General features: G+C 35.4%; 1 protein-coding gene across 4 annotated transcripts in view; it reads right to left on the bottom strand.

Moving 5' to 3' along the window:
- COL11A1 (collagen type XI alpha 1 chain) overlaps positions 1 to 19,772 on the bottom strand; it is a 195,969-nt gene that overhangs the window by 56,930 nt on the left and 119,267 nt on the right. For all 4 annotated transcript variants that reach the window (XM_073896230.1, XM_073896231.1, XM_025872583.2 and 1 more), the window contains 5 exons: positions 18,960 to 19,013; positions 12,597 to 12,650; positions 9,534 to 9,641; positions 9,048 to 9,137; positions 8,737 to 8,790 (listed from right to left, as the gene is read on the bottom strand). In XM_073896230.1, the coding sequence (XP_073752331.1) occupies positions 8,737 to 8,790; positions 9,048 to 9,137; positions 9,534 to 9,641; positions 12,597 to 12,650; positions 18,960 to 19,013 (360 nt within the window). The remainder of the gene's footprint in view (positions 1 to 8,736; positions 8,791 to 9,047; positions 9,138 to 9,533; positions 9,642 to 12,596; positions 12,651 to 18,959; positions 19,014 to 19,772) is intronic.

The raw sequence follows: 19,772 nt of genomic DNA, 5'->3' as shown, positions 1-19,772 counted from the left end.
GACACTGACCGGGAATACAAAATATATTATGGTAGGTAGCAGCCCTTGGGAGACTCATGGTGCACATGCCTTTTTTTTCCCATAAAGGGTAGACATTTATAGTGATAGAAAGTATTGCATAGCTGGCTATAGTAAAGAGCAGAGGGCTTTATAATGGTCAGATAAATAAAGATTTACATTTAAAACAAATACATTTGCGTTTACACATAGATTAAATGGATAATGATCAGCTCCACAAAGGTAGGATTTTTGCTTATTTTTTTTCACTGACGTCCAGAACTTTGAGTAGTTACTCAAACATAGTAGACCCTAAGTAAATAAACGTGTCCGTAGTATGTGAGTATGTGTGATCTTTCCCTTTCCAGAACCAGGACCACTAATATTCCCATCTTGAGCAAACTGGCTAATCACTCAAATGCTCACATTTCTCACCAATAAAATGGGGACAGAAATAGTTTGTCCCCAGGTTTTTGTGATGTTTAATGTGGTGATACGTTTAAAGTTCTTCGAGCAATGTCTGTCTTAAAAGTATGAATGCAACAGATCTTAGAGAACCGTACATGAACATCTACATATCTCAAAAATAGATATGCAATTTCAAATGAGTGTAGAAGTAAAATTTTATAGAAGAGAAAACTAAGATCCAGAAGTTTACATGGTGTATCTAATGTTATACTGTTAAAAAAAGGGTAGAGAGTTTTTCACAAAATGGTATCTTTAATCCTAATTTAAACTGTTGGTATACTCATCTTTTACACCCATGACGAATATTTTACACATCAGAAATGCCTAACTGGAAAGAACTCACAGAAAAAATGTTAAAAACTATAGAAATACCATTTTCCCACCCCGTGATTTAAATAGCAATGGGGACATGACAAGTTAAACATTTTCCAAAGGCGTTCAGTAGGTTGTCTTTTTATTTTTTTCTTTGTTGTGCAAAAGCAGAGGCAATAGTGTATGCTGACTTGAACGAATTACAATGACCATATCATAAAATATTGTTATTTATTTATTTATTCTGCTATTTTAATACTAAATATTAACCACTACAGGTCACGTGTTTTCAACTGAAAGATAGACACATAGCAGCCTTTAAAAGGGAGAAATTTGCATTTCTCTTTATAGTTAAGTAACTATATTAACTTTATATTAGCTTAATCCTCTTCTAGCCCCTTCCTCTAAACTTTACAGTGAAAATACAAGAAGGAATAGTATCAGTTTATGTTCTTGGAGCAAAGAGAATGGTGTGATTATTTCTTTAACCCTTCACAGACAGGAGAGCTCCCAGATGAGTATTTCCTGTTATTTTCACTGGGTGTTTCATATTCTGAGGAGCATTTATAAAGTAAATGAAAGTGGTAAACAGAGAAATCATCTCATCAACATTCAGTTAAAAGGCAGCCCACTAGAGAGTTTTATAGAAGAGAAAACTAAGATCCAGCTTATATGGTATATCTGAAGTCATACCGTTAAAAGAAGGGTGGACATTTTTTCCACCCTTTTTGTATTTAGAAGCATAAACACAAATTTTTACAAACAAGAGCTATTCAAGTAGAAGGAGGGAAAAAAATCTGCCCTTTCTTTTAAAGACAACTTGACCTTCAGGACAAAACAAATCGAGGAAATTCACACTCCCCAGATTATATGTATTTTAGATCATACAAGCCAAAAAGTCAGGAAAATAACAAGCATTACCAGAATTTAAAGCATAAATACTGAATGATTAAATCCAAGTCCTGTAATATCTCAATCTTTGGCCATTGATCCCCATCATCTCTATACTTTGTTCATCCCTGGTTGGATGTCATAATAGGTTACCTGGATTCCAACAGAGAAAATGTGCTCCATCTTAAAAAATATAGTATATGATGAATTAATCAGGAGGTTTAATCCTGCTTAGAATTTATCTATTTCTTGGATCAAGGACTAGGTAAAAGCCAGCAAAAAGAAGGTTCTCTGGAATAGGGCATAAAAACAAAATTAGAAAAAGATAGGAATTATGATAGGAAAGACCTATAAACTCCTAAGAAAAAAATGACAAGAAAAAATAATAGCACATAAAGAGGAAAAAAGAGTCAGAATGATCAGCACATAGTCATGAAATAGAAGTCATAGGAAAGGTGTAAAGTATGTATGGCACAATTTTGAAATCTTGGACATTTACCTTTTAGAAGCTAGATGTCTGGCCCCCTCCCACACATTTTCTCCATATCAACTCCTACCACTCTCAGGGGAAAAATATGTGGTTGTAAGAAAAGAGGTTGTAAGAAAAAGAAGGTGTTTTTACTAAATGTACCATTCTATTTTAATCTCCTTATTTTTAGAGAAAGAACTATTGGCAAGAAGGTGGTTCCATGTCAGAAAAAATATACAGAGAAGAGATTATTTAGGGAATGCATTTTTCTTGATTTTGTTTGGTGCAAACGTAGGTGGTAGGTACAATCTGAGAATCTGCTTGCATAATATATATATATATATGTATATATATATATGTATAGTGTGTTTACGTAAATACAAAACGTTTACTCAAGTTTATGTTCAACATGTGAGAAAAAATGCTTCACTGCCTTCTTTTCTTCTTTTCAGTCCTTTGTTGCTTTCTGCTTTGTGTGTGTGCATTGAGACATCCACTTAGTGAGTAAACCCCCTGAGATCAGAAAACATGCCTGTGCCTTGATTGGCATCTATTACCAGCTCTTGTGTACAACATCATGCAAACAGTGAGCACTTCGGTTTTGCCAGACTTTAAAAGCCCAAAGTCACAGCACCCTGTTGGGATCATATTGTTTGTCTTCAGTGGGAACACAAAAAACGGTTTCTTAATACACAATCACTTCAAGTAGCACAACCTTTAGAATACTTGCTTTCATTGATAAAACTGATTTTTATTTGTAGCTATAATTAGAACATTAAAAAATCATTGTTCCCATCTTGTGTTCTTTGTGCTGTATTTTAATATATTACTTATTATTTATTATGTTATTTTATCTATTCCGTATCTGTCTTCTTCAGTATACCATAAGTTCTTGTAAGGAAATATCTGTTTAATGAATCTATTTAACTTGAGCTTAATAGACTGGTATATTCAGATATTTATTTAATTACAGTTTTTCCGTAAGAAAAGGTTTTAGCAGCTTACAGGGAAGACATAAAAATATAAGATAATATAAATAAAAAATAGACAAGAAAAAAAGGATTAGACAAGAAAAATAGACAAGCAAGTAACTTTTTATTGGCAAAAGATAGAAGCAATAATATTAGTAATCTAAAAATGTATACAATAGACCAAGGTTTTTCCCAACTTCAGGCCCTGATCTACTCATGGGTTGTGAAATCAATTTAATGGGTCCTGTCCAGCACTTTTAAAAATAATTATAAGATATAAGAAATAATATTAAAGTATATCACATGTATTTTTTGATAGAATTGAATTCAGAAAGTTACAAAAACAGTCATAAAGCAAAACAGTTTTTTTATTGGATCTCAATTTTAACTCCATGATTTTTGTAAGTCAAAGTCGAAAGAGAATTTAGTTTCACAATTCATAACATTTAAAAGTAGAAAAAAAAAAGCTAGCTAGCTGCTCAAGAAATTACAAAGATTTCTACAGCTATGATTAGTAAGAGATTTCTTCTAAGGATATTCATAGCAAGGTCTGTGCATCAAGCAATCTCCCATATCCTCAAATAGATCGTTTTGGTTGGTATAACACCACATATCATAGTTCCTCCAAACATAAGCTAACGACATCTCAGCTGGACCTAGCAGAGTTTCAGTAAGCCCACTTCTGTAGGATGTCAGAGCAATGTGACAGAGCTAGCCCGAAGTACATTTCTGACTAAATGGATTATGAATAAAGAGAATGGATGTCAAAAATATTTATAAATAAACAGATGGGCACAAGGATGGGTGGATGACTATGAAATATTATATTTTGCTTTGTATAGATCAGAATATGTAAAAAATAGTGTATAAGGTACATAATTGTGACATGAACAAACTTTAACAATCTCCCTGTGAGCAAGAACTGTTAATTGATAAAAGCCCTACTTTAGGGCCTTTAGTTTTAGTTCATCAATATCCTGTGCAATGAGGCAATTTATTTCTCTAGTAATCCAGAAACACACAGCACACCTAGGCTCCTTGAAAATTGTATTCTAGGATTAAGAAGCTGAAGATTCAATACTGTACTGAGAAACATCTATAGTCATTAAGGATTCAACCTGTACATCTGTTTAAGCAGTTTGAACTTTCATTCATTTAAATTAAGCTATGGTTATAAGAACCACATATAGGAATACTAAAGCCAGTTAGCTGTGATATTAACTCCTATAACTCTCTTCCTTTTGAAAAAATATTGTTCACAGCACCAGGGAAGGATTACGAGGACTGAGAGAGAGGGGGATAAAGAAGTAGAGAGATTGAGAGAGGGAGAAGAAGGGAGAGAGAGGAAGAGGAAGAACACTTAATTAAGCAGATTTTGCAGAGTGAGAGGTATACATATCTGGAAATGAGTTTGTGTAATGTGTTATCAAGACCTTTTGTCTCCAAAGGACTATGAACCTGGGTCAGTTGTTTACCTTCTCTAAGCCCCAGGTCCTTTGCCTTTAAAAATGGAATGATAATATCTACTGGGTCAGGCAGCCAAGAATCAAATCAAATAAAGATTATGAAGTTCCTAGCATTAAGAGTTGAAAGAATAAACACTTCTAACATTACTTCATCTCCCTTTTCTATTTCCTTTACCTTTCACATTCTTTATTCACATTCTTTCTGCAGAGAATCCATCACTTAAATATTTTTGCTTTAATATGAATAGCCAAAACCTTCATCCCTCTCTGTTAAGAATTTCAGTCCTGCACTTACCATGACCTGGTCAATATCTCAAAGGCAAAGTTAATATAGATAGATATAAACTCAGACCCATCTACTATAGAATCAAGAAGTTTTACAGGATATTTTTGTATACCTTTATCCCTTATAACTTAGAATTTCATTGTCTCTCACCAAGTGACCAGATATATGCTTCTGATATTTTGATGTCACTCTTTGATCAACACTGCAAAATAGAGCTTATCTTTCTTGCCAAAGAAGTCACCACTCCTTGTGTTTCCTATCAATTGCAAGGTAACACCATACAAAGTCTTGAAGTTCAAAAGATAAAAATTAACACGAACAAATTTTCTGAGTAAGTTATGGTTTACATCTAGAAAATCAACAGTTTTTCTTTTAATCTTTTCATTTGGAATAAAACTTTTTCCAATCAAATTTCACATGTACATAATTGTTTTAGAAGGAGTAAACCAAGGTTTGTTTAAAACTTGTTACCAGGCGTGCCTGAGTGGCTCAGTCAGTTAAGCATCTGACTCTTGATTTTGGCTCAGGTCATGATCTTAGGGTTGTGAGATCAAGCCCTGTGGGGGGCTCCACACTGGACGTGGAGCTTGCTTAAGATTCTTTCTCTCTCCCTTACCCTCTACCCCCACTAAAAAATAAAAAGATAAAAAACTTGATACAAAGCATAAGTTATCACCATATACCTCTTTACTATAATTTATAACAATTAAAGCAATAGCACAAGGAACTAACACATATGAATGATGTCTTTAGTTGTTTCTTTTGCATCAGCTTTGAGGAGAATTTCAATTGGTTGATGCATACAGAATTGGATATGTGAATTTATTATAAGAAAGGGTATTGATTCAAAATAAATGAACTCACAAACCTCTGTGGAATTCAAAAGCCTCTGTGGAGCGTTTCTGTTAGCAAAGTAGAAAAGCCTTTTAAAATCTCTTGTGACTGCTGAGAGGTTTTGGGTTTCCACGTGAGAGTGTTTTGTCTTTGTTGTTGTTGATCCTGACCCGGTAAAATTGCCCCGGGCATGGAAGGCGTCACTAAACTGTCATTCTCACAAGGACAGAAGCTTGAGGTCATCACTCAGCTTTCATCTTTCCTTACTGCCCACATCCAATCTTAGTAATAAATCCTCCTCATCCTGCCTTCCTCCTGTTTGTTACATCTGCACTGTCCTTTGACTTCTCACTGGCCTTATCACTGGCTCACTCATATCATGACATTGATCACTGAGCTTTTATGCTCATCGACTCTCTCCCATTTCTGTTATACGTTACATACTAATAATGACATTTTCCCTAAAATTGGTTTTTACGCCAAAAGACTGTATTTCATTTTTTTCTCCACTTGCTCCCAAAACTTCAAATCTTCAAATTACTTCAACTTACCATTTTAGAACTTCAATAGTCATATGCCATTCATATATCTGCTTTAGCTTTAAATTATGTAAATACATAGCAGAGTGCCTGGATCCTAGAGAGAATTTATCAAATTTTAGTCCTTTTCCCAATGTACTTCACTTTGGTAAAATCAGACATTCTCTAATACCTTATTTTTTTTTCTTGCTCTTAAATGATCTTGAAATCTTCTGCCCTCCGTGAAGCCACCTCCTGCAAGAGTTTTCTTTGCTGCTTTCTCTTCTTTTCCTCCCGCCCTTGCAGAATTCATATTTATGGTTTGTATGCCATTAGGCATTTAATCATTGACTTTCTAATAATGCTGCTTAGTGTTTGGTGTGTTTCTTTTTGTGAAATGGTTTATCTTAAAGTCACTTAAAGGGATATATTCCATGCAACTTAATTGTACATGGGGAGGTAAGTAGTAATTGCCAAATAAATGGTGTTGAAGCCAACTAAATAAATATTAGATTTTCATATCATATGTAGAATGCAATTCTACATTTGGTCAGATAATTGTTGATTACCATTCTGTTAAAGTATATCTCTTGTATATACTATGCACCCTACAAATACACAGATATTAACTATTCCAAACACCTGGGATATAGCATTATTTGATTGGGCCCTAAAGAATAACTTCAATGTAATCCTTGTAGTCATGACTCAGGTTTCACAGATACAATAATTTGATCTTAATATATATACATATTCCTAAAATAAAATCACTTCAGATCCTGAAGATCTGATTAAATGAATTGCATTGTGCTGAATAATTTGAAGATTCTATGCTCAAATAAAAACTTTTGTCGTATTCAGCTGTTGTTTCTGCTAGTGCTACCAGCACTAACTTAAAAGGATATTATTAAATGTTCTATATAATTTTATGCATATAGAAGGTCAAATATATTACTGAAATGCTTATTTTTCCTTTTAAAAAATCTTTACTATGCGTCCATACCTACCTTAATCATTATAACATGACATTTATGTGATCTGCAGATTAAATATGTTAATCAATCTGCCAAAGGTTATAATGCCATGTTCTCAGTATTAGTTATGCTATATACACTTAACTCCAATATCAGGCTTTCTGATAATTCAAATGGGTAGATTTGGAAGGATTACTGTATGTCAGCACTGCGCCTTAATGTACCAAAATAACACAAAAACTCACACTCTACTGAGAGAGATAACCGATTATATTCCAATGTAATTTCTAAAATGCAAACCATAACAAAGAGCACTAAAGGTGAAAAAATTTCACCAATAAATGAAATGGAGGCAAACTGTCCAGAGACAACTTTATAGAGATTTAACATTTCAGCCTCATCTTTTTGGGTGAGTAGAATTTTTGTTAAGTAGAGAAAGGGAAAATGGGGTTTCCTGGAAAAGGGGAAAAGTAAATAGTATTCTCTCTGCAAAGTATAGAAGATTGTGGCAGTTTGAGAAGCATGAAGTTCAGTGCATGAAACTGGGTAGAACTAGAGGGAGTCAACAAGGCAAATAAAACAGGCTATGGTGAATGGGACCAAGCTGTGAAGATGACTCATTGGTCATTATAAGGAGTGTGTTTCTGAAGGCAGCGTAGGAACACGAGCTGCGGAAAAGCAGAGGGAGGGCATAGTTAAGGATATGCACCTGTAATTCTCAAACCAGTGGGCAAACCTGAAGAGGCTAAGTAAATGGAGTCAGGGACATGAGTTAAGACACTACTGAGCAAGGAGAGACAGGAGAGTCTGAATAAAGGTGGGAGCAGTGGTGATCAAGAAAGGGGGACAAATTAAAGAAACATCTTGGGGGGACTAATAAGACGTCAACATTTTGTATAAGGAAGTTGAGAGAGGATTTAAAGCCATATTCAGCTTTTCGGCTTGGTGAAATAAGAGGGAGATAAGATGAGGCCACTAAAGTTGGCAGTTTGGCTGTTTTTGGTAATCTTTCGGAGTACAGGTGAGAACAAAGGTAAACTCGGGGGCACAAATGAAGGCCGTATTCAACTGCTTTCAGAGGGATTGATCCGTATCTCAAAAAAGGAAAAGGTGAAGTAAAGATCTGATATTTGCTCATTTGCCAATTATTTCATAAGGTTACATTAACTAAATAAAGCAGTCTGGATAACACGTACATGAACGCCTTTCCAGCTTAGGAGAGTTTTGTAAAAGCATTGACAAAATTCAAGTCTCATCAAGTACTCACAATAAGACAAATTATGATTTATTCCCTTGGTTATTTAAGAAGCAAGATAGCTCCTTTTACCTCCTAATAGCAGCGGTGGAGTAAATATTTCCAATCGTCTAAACTCCTCTGTTTCTGCATTCAGTAGTGCATGCAATTAGTAGAAACCAGGCATTGACTGATTTGATTGACGTGTGTTTATTTTCTCTCCTACACACCGTGGGATCACAGCGTGAGAGTAATGAAAGAAGAGCTATAATTTGCAACTACGGGTAGCATGGCTATTTATTATAATCATACTTACAACTGGACCCGGTGGGCCCTGGGGACCTTCCCCTCCTTTCAGTCCAGGTGCACCCTGGGAAATGAGAATAAAAACAATGAAAACGAATCAATGTGACTTGAATATAAATAGGAGATGTATGATTGATAAAACGAAGATGGTAAGAAGTGCTTTAGACACAAATATACATTTCTATATATATTATGATAATCAATGCTTAGGCTTACACATCTCCCCTTAATTACTTATGAAACTCTATTTAGTTAACTCCTAAGAAAAATGCTTCTGATAAGCAATCTCATTTACATGTTTATTCTATATGTTGATTATACCTGAGCTCCAGGAAGACCTCTTTCACCTGGGAAACCACGAAGTCCTGCTGGCCCGTCTTTCCCTGAGATACCTTGAGGACCTGGGTCACCCTAAAGAACATAATACACATCAATCATAGAGAGTAATTTCTACATGTTTCTACATGCAAAGCTGTTATTGTCTCCAATCTGTAAGTAAAACCTAAATGTCACTCAATAATGAGAATATTGTGTGGAATGCCATATGCATTAAAATGAACTGACCACTACCTATATTTAAAAACTGTGTATAAATGGATGGCTTTATGGTCAATGGACCTAAGTGGTCTTATGTTATCATTCAGTCACACCTTGAAGAACAATAAGCTGAATATTTTACCGGTATATCTTTTTGATCCATTTAAATACTGTGCTAACGTGAAGAAACCCTATGGACAAATGACGAGAAGCTACAGTGAAAAGTAAATGGATGCCTCCAGCCAATAAGTTTCCTCGAGCATGTCATACCTTCGCACCTTCTTTTCCTGCAGCACCGGGAAGACCCTGCTCACCAGGAGGGCCCGGAGGGCCAGGATGTCCTCGTTCGCCTATCGGACCAGTCTCGCCAGTTGGTCCCTAAAATGGATCAGCAAAACCTCATTAGATTGCTCTTTTGCTTTTGGTAAGGATAACACAAATCCCGAAGAAGTAGTACTCCCTTTCACAGAAAGTTATCATTCTCATTTATTTCCATGCTGTCCTACAAAACAGAAAAGCAGCATATCTGGGAGAAGTCTGAAAAGAGTAAGTTCATCCTTGGTTAAGACCTGATTTACATAGGTAAATTCAAAGAGCTATTTTCTTTGTTCAATGCCAGAAGTGCTTCGGAGTGAAGCCAGTCAAAGTATTGCTAAAAACTGCAGTTTTTAACTGGTTTCATCCCATTCCCTCTTTTTATATAAGATGTCAAATGTGGTTAGGAGTAAAAGAGGCATTGGTACCACATTGGTACCTACTCAATGAATCACTGCTTGATAATAAGCCTCAGTCCCCTGGAACCCAAACAACCGAAGCAGCTCTCCTTGGAATTTCCATGACTAGAGACCTCTCTATAGTTAATCTATATGCATTTGACAAAGTCTAGGGAACGTAGCAGGGAGATCTGGCAGGCCTGGAGTTTGGGCTGGCAGTTCCTCCCGGCCAAAGGCTGTAACAAATAGCCCGCTGCCTTAAATTGCTACAAATGCCAAAGTGAAAAATGTCGGGTCATTTATGTGTCCCCTGAGTGGTGCTGTTCTGTGGTGCTAAAGTTTAATGAGCTTTCAAGTGTAAATAGAGAATGGTGGCCAGTTGCTCTCTATCTCCACCTGAGAATAAAGCAAAATGAAGGATTTAAGTTAAAGACATGTAAAGGGAAAGTTTCCAGATGCTAAGGTTGTTAAACAGTGGAATGTGTTGTTGAAGTTGCTTATGCATTATCATTCCCTGTTATTTCTCTAAAAATGCAACAGATTCTTAGCCTCTGGTCTTGGATAAAGAACGTAGCTGCCTCATATTTCAGTGTAAATTTCTAGGTTTAAATTCTTTTAATTATATGTTGCTGAAAGTCCCCAATTTATCATTAAGGTACAAACATTCGCCCAAAAAGAAATTTTTCTTGAATATCTGATCACTGGAATTTCAGTAGTAAGCAAGGTAAAATTGATTCTAATTTAATGGCTCTATTACCATTGAGACAAAAATGAACAAGAATTCACATGACTACAAAAAAAGAAGTGAATATCAAATATCACAATCAATATTGTTCCTGTTAAATCTATTTTCCTATTAAACTTCTTTTGTCTGAACATGAAAATTAGGTTATTGAAATCAGGAATTGGATTTTCTCTCTTAAAAGAACCAATAAAGAAAACTAACTCAATGGAAACGCATCCTCAGTAAAACACCTGATACTTTAACAACAACAACAACAACAACAACAACAAAGATCTCAGAAGCCAGATGTCTACATTTGGCTTTTCAAAAGCCAAATGAATTTTCAAAAGGGGTAAAGTCCTGAAATATTCAGTTAAGTCCCTTGATATAACATTCTAGTTGGAATTTAATTCCATTTCTATTCATGGATATTGAATGTAATAGGAATCATTCTTTAAATTATATTTTTTCACAGAAAATTGCCATGAAGTTGCTTGAGATGAAAAAAATAAGGGTAGCTAATTATTGAGGGAGTATTTTTTTAATCAAAACTGGTAGGCCGTTAGGAATTTTTCAGCATGGAGGCACCTGGGTGGCTGAGTCGGTTACCGACTCTAGATTTTGGCTCCGGTCCTGATTTCCGGGTCATGAGATCTAGCCCCGCAAGGGGCTCCATGCTCAGCGCAGAGTCTGCTTGAAATTCTCTCTCTCCCTCTTGCTATGCCCCTACCCTCACTTGCATGCATGCTCTCTCTCTAAATAAATACAAAAAATCTTTAAAAAAAAGAGTTCTTCAGCACACACACACAAAAATTATGCCAAAAAAATCATGCATACTACATTTTTCTTTTATAAAAGAGTAAACAGCATTTCCCTTGGTTCAGGATTCATCTCTGGAATTAAATGATTAACCACTCCAAGAATTCATTTTTGCCTTTGTCACCCATATTCCTAGAAAGAAGATGCAGTTTTTTGTTTCTCTGCTTATATGTGTGTTTGGATGTGCACGCTTGTGTGTTTGTGTGTGTGAATGCATGTGTGGGTGTATTTGAGTTACAAAGTCTTAAGAACCAATTATAGTCTGAGAAAAAACTATTTAAAGCAATTAAATAATTAAAACACTTATTCAACTGCTCCTGCTCTTTTGCTATGATTTGTTATTAGCAGGGGTAAAATTCCAGCTGAGTAAACTAAATTTGTTCTTTCCATTCAATGCCACTTTTCCAGAATAAATATTTTCTATTCTCACAAATTATTCTATAATTCAGTATACTGCATCCATTTTTGAGACTCTTTCTGCCACCTGTGTTGAAAAAGCTCTCTGTCTTTGTCATTATTTAGACATATTCGAAGGTTACAAACTAATATTTTATCATTGATGGATATCATTTTTATAAAGACAAAAATCTTAAGAAACATGCAATATACTATAAATATTACAATTTAAGGAAAAAATCTGTGTTCAAAGCTTTATATTTCTAACATATTATACATCTAAATCTAATTTATACTCAGAAATCTGAAGTCATTTTGTAATTTGAAATTCTGGGAAAAGATGATGGTCAACTTTTCTAATAAAGCATTTTGGTGGCTTTCACAGATAGTACTGTGGTCAGGCTTTCATGTTAACTTCACTGTGAATTTTCTGACTTAATTTTCATTATTTGTTTTATTCTCATTTATTTATGCAGCCAAATGAAAAATCTCTTCAGCTAAGTAATAGCTTGCTGAAGTTTATTTGAGGTAGGCCAGTTGCATTTATTTAAATGTGATGTAAAATCTAAAATACATCACTTTGAATCACAATAAAATGGGCAGATTTTATACAGCATAGAAAAGATGAAAACATAAACAGGAAAATAAATCTTATTAGAGAAATAAAGTAAAGGGACATACCTGTGGTCCAACGACACCCCCTGGCCCAGGGGGGCCAGTCTTGCCTTGAAATCCCTAAGGAAAGAAAGCATAATCTGTTAAAGCTATTCATGACAAAAGCATAAATTAAAATCTGGTAATATAACTCACATTAAAACAAAGTCACTTTTTGGCTAAAAATACTTATTTTTAAAATTTGTTTTATTTTATTGTTTTTCTTTATTTATTTTGGGGGGTGAGCAGAGGAAGAGGGAGAGAGGGAGAAGCCCAAGCATGAGCTGAGCATGGAGCCAGACATAGGGCCCAATCTCACAACCCTGAGATCAGGACCTGAGCCAAAATCAAGTCATATGCTTAACTGACTGAGCCACCCAGGCACCCCTAAAAATACTTATTTTTAAATGCTTAAATATGAGTTATTATATTCCAGTTTTCTTAAAAATTCTAAATTTACCATCCTCACTATTTCACATTATAGTCCAATGATTACTTTCAATAAACTTAAAAAAGAAAAGAAAAGAATGAGATGAAGATGGAGGGAAAACGTATTCTGAGCTCTATTCTACCTAGTCAAACAACAGCGAGAATTTTAACATAGCAATGTATATGGATAAAATAAATGATGATTTAGACATTCTTGAAACAGTCTACTGGTTCTATATAGAGATAAATCTATGGGCTGTGATATCAATGCATTTTCCTTTCCTGCATTCCAACATAAAACAAAACAAGAACAGAATCAAAACAAAATCAAAACAAAAATAAAACAGGATGTAGAGTACATTTATAAAAAGAACACTGTGCATGATTCGTAATCATTTCAGCATTTTATCAGTATTCTTTCTTAAAATCCCCCAAAATACAGTTACAAATATACCTTGTAAATAATGCAGCCATTAAGATAAAATCTGGGAGATGTAAGCAGCAGGTAGTCACTAAACAAAGCTTTGAGCATATATTTTGGTGTCTATATTTCTCTAGACTCATGGGTTATTCATTCCATATGACTGTTTTATGATTGGCAAATTTCCTTCTCGTGTAAGTTAACTTACATTTTACAGTTGGAGAAGTAGCTTAAAAATACAGGGAGAAAAACCTTCAGAACTGAATTAAAGCAAATAGTGTTTGCAAAAAATACAGGGAGAAAAACCTTCAGAACTGAATTAAAGCAAATAGTGTTTGCCGTATTCACGGCAACATGAGACTGGAAATAATAAGATTGAAAAGCAAAGGGCAGACACTGTAGTCCTGTGTTTGTATTGCAACCTTCCAGATAACTGACGAAATTATTTATAATAACAAAATTGTATAAGTAGAAAAAAAAGAAAAGAACCTGTATTTGTAATAACTTTAATTGACATTTCAGGGAAAGAAAACAGATTCCTTCTTTTTTTTTTTTTTTTACATTTTTTAAATTTTATTATGTTATGTTAATCGCCATACATTATTACATCATTAGTCCCTGATGTAGTGTTCCATGATTCATTGCCTACACACAACACCCAGTGCTCCATTCAGTACGTGCCCTCTTTAATACCCATCACCAGGCTAACCCATCCACCCACCCCCCTCCCCTCTAGGACCCTGTTAGTTTATCAGAGTCCATAGTCTCTCACGGTTCATCTCCCCCTCCGATTCCCCCCACTTCATTGATTCCTTCTATTTTATTAAATCCATTAATCCTTAAGATCAACAAGGTTTGTCTTGAGATACCACTTTTAATAGCAAAACAGGGGCTCCTGGATGGCTCAGTCAGTTAAGCGTCTGCCTTTGGCTCAGGTCACGTTTCGGGGTCTTGGGATCGAGCGCCGCATAGGGCTCCCTGCTCGGCCAGAAGTCTGCTTCTCCCTCTCCCTCTGCCTGACACTCCCCTTGCTTGGTCTCTCTTTCTGTCTGTCAAATAAATAAATTAAATAAATAAATAAATAAATAAATAAATAAATAAATAAATAAAATCTTTAAAAAATCTTTAAAAAATAGCAAAACAAATTAATACAAGGGAAATATATCACGGAATATGTTTTACATTCTAGCCATGCTGATTTTCTAACCTTTCTCTGAATAGCCATACTCCACATAGTTTCAAAGCCTATTCCCTCTGTCTGGATTACCTTCTCCCAATTTCTGATCACTAAGTTTGACATGAAGATATAAATGCAATACTGAACTTGAAAAAAAAAATTAAAGTCTTACAAGGTTTTTTTTCGCAGTAACCGTGAGAGCAAGAACAGCACACAAGAAATGACCGTAATAATAATTAATGAAAATCAACTGATTAAAAATCAATGCTTAATTAGGAAAGTCTGTGAAAAATGTGGAAAGAGAAACCTTGGGTGCTAGTGCGTTTGAGTAGGTGACTGATTTGGGAGGGGCTGGAGGACGGCCGGTTTTTATGTCTGCTCCTTTAATACATTAAAAGAAGAAGATAACAGGAGAGGAAGAAAAGGGGAGTATGTCAGAGGGGGAGACGAACCATGAGAGATGATGGACTCTGAAAAACAAACTGAGGGTTCTAGAGGGGAGGGGGGTAGGGGGATGCGTTTGCCTGGTGATGGGTATTGAGGAGGGCACGTTCTGCATGGAGCACTGGGTGTTATGAACAAACAATGAATCATGGAACACTGCACCAAAAACTAATGATGTAATATATGGTGATTAAAAAACTTCGTAATGCTTTCTTTAAAAAAAAAAATAAAACTCAGAAGTATTTTGAAAAAAAAAGAGTATTTGCAAATATCCAATAAATGTGACACAAATAAACCATGTACAAGAAAATTTTATAGTTCACAATGGAGTGTGCTGGTTCAATATTGTCATATAATAAGACTATACTTGCCATTTAATTTTAGAATAACAAGTTAAATTATGTCTTTCAAAGTCCCTGAAAATGGAGATCACTTTGCTACGCTGGGTCTGCTGTAAGACCCAATAAAAATGTTAACTCCTACTTTGATAATCTGTTGGAGACTAAGTTAATTTTAGGATGACTGTAGGATTTGGCAGGTGTGTTCCTGAGACAAATTTGGGTTGTTTCAGTATAACAGAAATTATTTCAAATTATTGCCAGTAGCCTTAAAAACCTTTGAATTGTAAAACATCAGAATGAAACTTCAATTCAAGGCTTTCTCACTGGGGACAAATCTCAAATACAAACAAAAGAATTCCTCCGCGAAAATAAGGTAACACACATAGAGCAACATGGCTGCTCTAGATTCTGACTCTTTCTTGTACAAGGCAATCCTTTGAATTCCGGTCAGCACAGAACAAGGTGAGAAAAAAAGGTTCCTGACTCTGGGATGATTCACTCTTGCTCTTAAAAGTGGATTTGAAATCAGGAATACAGTTTTCCAAAAATAATTCTAGACTTTGTCTATGAGAAACTACGAGAGGAGAATATCCATCTTAGAATCACTTAGTTAATATGCTATTTTAATATGCTTTGTTTAAATCAAAATGTTATAGGGGCACCTGGGTGGCTCAGTTGATTAAGTGGCTGCCTTCAGCTCAGGTCATGATCCCAGGGTTCTGGGATCAAGCCTCGCATCGGGCTCCCTGCTCGGCGGGAAGCCTGCTTCTCCCTCTCCCACTCCCCCTGCTTGTGGTTCCCTCTCTCGCTGTCTCACTCTCTGTCAAATAAATAAATAAAATCTTTAAAAAATATAAAAAATAAAAAATAAATTGAAATGTTATATATAATAATATAGTTCCTCTGGTAGAAGCAAAAGGTCTTGATTAAATTGGAGACAAAAGGGATTTTACAATGCCTATTCTCTAGGTATCCCTTTTCCAAAAGACAGTTTGAAAATATTCCAAAGTTACTCCCACAAAGCTATGCAATGACTTAGTTAAAAATGATTGACTGCAAGATTTGAAGGAGAGTAGGTTTGCAAATCTGAGTATGGATCCTCCATTAAAGAGTTTATTTTATTCCTTTTGATGGCTGCATAATATTCCATTGTGTATATATACCACACTTTCTTTATCCATTCATCTGTCAATGGACATCCCGGCTCTTTCCACAGTTTGGCTATTATGGACATTGCTGCTATAAACATTGGGGTGCGTGTACCCCTTTGGATCCTTACATTTGTATCTTTGTGGTAAAAACCCAGTAGTGCAATTGCTGGATCATATGGTGGCTCTATTTTCAACTTTTTGAGGAACCTCCATACTGTTTTCCAGAGTGGTTACACCAGCTTGCATTCCCACCAACAGTGTAGGAGGGTTCCCCTTTCTCCGCATCCCCGCCAACATCTGTCGTTTCCTGACTTGTTAATTTTAGCCATTCTGACTGGTGTGAGGTGGTATCTCATTGAGGTTTTGATTCGGATTTCCCTGATGCCGAGCGATGTTGAGCACTTTTTCATGTGTCTGTTGGCCATTTGGATGTCTTCTTTGGAAAAATATCTGTTCATGTCTTTTGCCCATTTCTTGATTGGATTATTTGTTCTTTGGGTGTTGAGTTTGATAAGTCCTTTATAGATTTTGGATGAGATCTTGCCATTTGCAATGACATGGATGGAACTCGTGGGTGTTATGCTGAGTGAAATAAGTCAATCAGAGAAAGACATGTATCATATGACCTCACTGATATGAGGAATTCTTAATCTCAGGAAACAACCTGAGGGTTGCTGGAGTGGTGGGGGTGTGGGAGGGATGGGGTGGCTGGGTGATGGACATTGGGGAGGGTATGTGCTATGGTGAGCGCTGTGAATTGTGCAAGACTGTTGAATCACAGATCTGTACCTCTGAAACAAATAATGCAATATATGTTAAAAAAAAAAAAAAGAAGATAGCAGGAGGGGAAAAATGAAGGGGAGTAATAAACGGAGGGGGAGATGAACCATGAGAGACGATGGACTCTGAAAAACAAACTGAGGGTTCTAGAGGGGAGGGGGCTGGGGGGATGGGTTAGCCTGGTGATGGGTATTAAAGAGGGCACGTTCTGCGTGGAGCACTGGGTGTTATGCACAAACAATGAATCATGGAACACTACATCAAAAACTAATGTAATGTATGGTGATTAACATAACAATAAAAATTTAAAGAAAAAAAAAGAGTTTATTTTATGCTCCTCATGCAGATGTAATTCCCGGGAGGAAACCCAAACAATTTTACTCTTTGGTCTCAGTAAATCATATTTGATTCTGCTTTTGAAATCCAAGACTTTGAAGTTTACAATCTAACTAAAATGAAGAAGTTGTTACACTAAGCATCGTCGCTTGGTGAGCAAAACAGGAATTGAGTTGCTGCTGATAGATTGTTTATCCTATGCAAAAAAATCATCCTGTTTTCAGATTTGTTGCTGTGTGTGCACTACAGTGTAACTCCAAATATGTCTTCATGCTGGCTGCATGCCCTAAAATGACTTTGAACCACACCGTCAAAGCTAGTCTGTGTTGTGATTTCCTTAAGATATCTGGATAAAATTAATCAATGGTGAGATCCAAGAATTGAGTCCAAGGAAACGTGCTAAGCTGTGATAACTTCTGATTAGACTACATGCCCCTGGAAAAGCCAGACACATGGTTTGGTAACAGTGACAGAATAAGTAAACAAACCCACCAGGATTTTTAAACCATACTAAAGGTGCCAGTTTCCCCTTTGCCCAAATCATTGTTATTCACATAAGTTGTTCAGACAATTTATTTAATGTTATAGTCCTCATAATTTTAAAATAAAATTCAGTTACATTTTCCATTTACATTTTCCTACTTGAGGCGAAAGGATGCATTTGACATTGTTTCAACCCAGTTATAGACTTATGGTTCCAACATCAGAAAATATTTCATCCCTTTGTTCTGGATAGAAGAATGTATTAAATGCATGGCTTAGTATAATGTGTTTCCTTTAGAGAGTGGACGTATGATAGGGTTGGACGGAATATATCTTTAAATAAATACTTCTGTAAAAGGGTCAATGTTGACAACCTTGTAGAAGTGTCGAAAAGATAATGGGGTCCTCTCCGTCATCCCTAAAGTGCCGTTCTTGACAATAAGGACCGTCAAATCAAGTAACACCACATATCCTCAAGGATATTAACTTGTGGTGGGATACAAATTTGGGTCTAATTATGTATTTTATATATATATATATATTTTAATATATATGAGTATGGATTCTACATTAAAGAGTTTATTTTATGTTCCTCATGCAGATGTAATTCCCGGGAAGAAACCCAAACAATTTTATTCTTTGGTCTCACTAAATCATATTTGATATATATATATATCAAATATATATATTTTAATAAAAGTTTCAATGAAATTAGTTTCTCCATTGTCCATAACCTAATAAAGGAGCTATTAATAATAAAATAACTTTCTGTGAAATGATGAGGTACTAGAGATGGAAAATTTCAATCAAAAGAGTGGGGTCACTTACAGTCTCTCCACGTTGTCCAGGGTGTCCTGGTAGGCCATCCTTCCCAGGTGGACCCTGAAATCACAAATATTAAATACCACATGTCATAAATATTTCTTGAAATTTTTTATACTTTAAATATAATCTGTTGGGCAATTTTCTCATAATATTTTCATTAGGTATCATATTTTGAGGTCATGTTGATTTTATATACAGTAGTATGTGCATTTATCTCTCTAGGATAATTCTATCTGTAATTGTGACCAAGAGAAAATTATATTACTCCATTATGAACATTTTACATCTAAATGATTTCATTAGCATCTATTTTTTAAAAACATATTCATACAGATCTGTATTTTTAATTTTACAAAAAGTTTTAGTTCTTCAGTACTTGACAAATGAGTATTTTCCCCTCTTTTTGGTGATCTGTTCCTAATTCAATTTCCTGTGCATCAAGATTTGGATAGCAGAAAGATAGTGTCCTCTAGTGGTAGTCTGAGCTTCTAACGGATAAGAATGAAAAGAAATACAAACTTAGAAACAAGGGCACTTTGTCTCCCAATTGCTTCAAGTAAAGGAAACAAGGTAAGGCGCTATGCTCAATTTTCGAAGTCATCAGGGCCAAATTTTCCCAGTCGGTTTTCTTAAATATCCTCTTGGACACATAATGTTTGTTAAGCACTGGACAGCAACTCTGCTATGTTATTACTTTCTCTAAAGGATGCTGTCTGTGTCATGACTGAAGAAATAAATGAAGCAATTAACTAAGTACTTAAAGTAAACAACTCTGTGCAGTTCCTGTGTTTTAGATACTTAGTAGAAATAGATTGC

Source organism: Callorhinus ursinus, unplaced genomic scaffold, assembly GCF_003265705.2.
Source record: "Callorhinus ursinus isolate GAN/ISIS: 27379988/994484 unplaced genomic scaffold, GSC_fseal_2.0 scaffold9, whole genome shotgun sequence".
Lineage (NCBI taxonomy): Eukaryota > Metazoa > Chordata > Mammalia > Carnivora > Otariidae > Callorhinus > Callorhinus ursinus.
The sequence above is the reverse complement of the archived record's forward strand: the minus strand, read 5'-3'. Positions and strand labels throughout refer to the sequence as shown.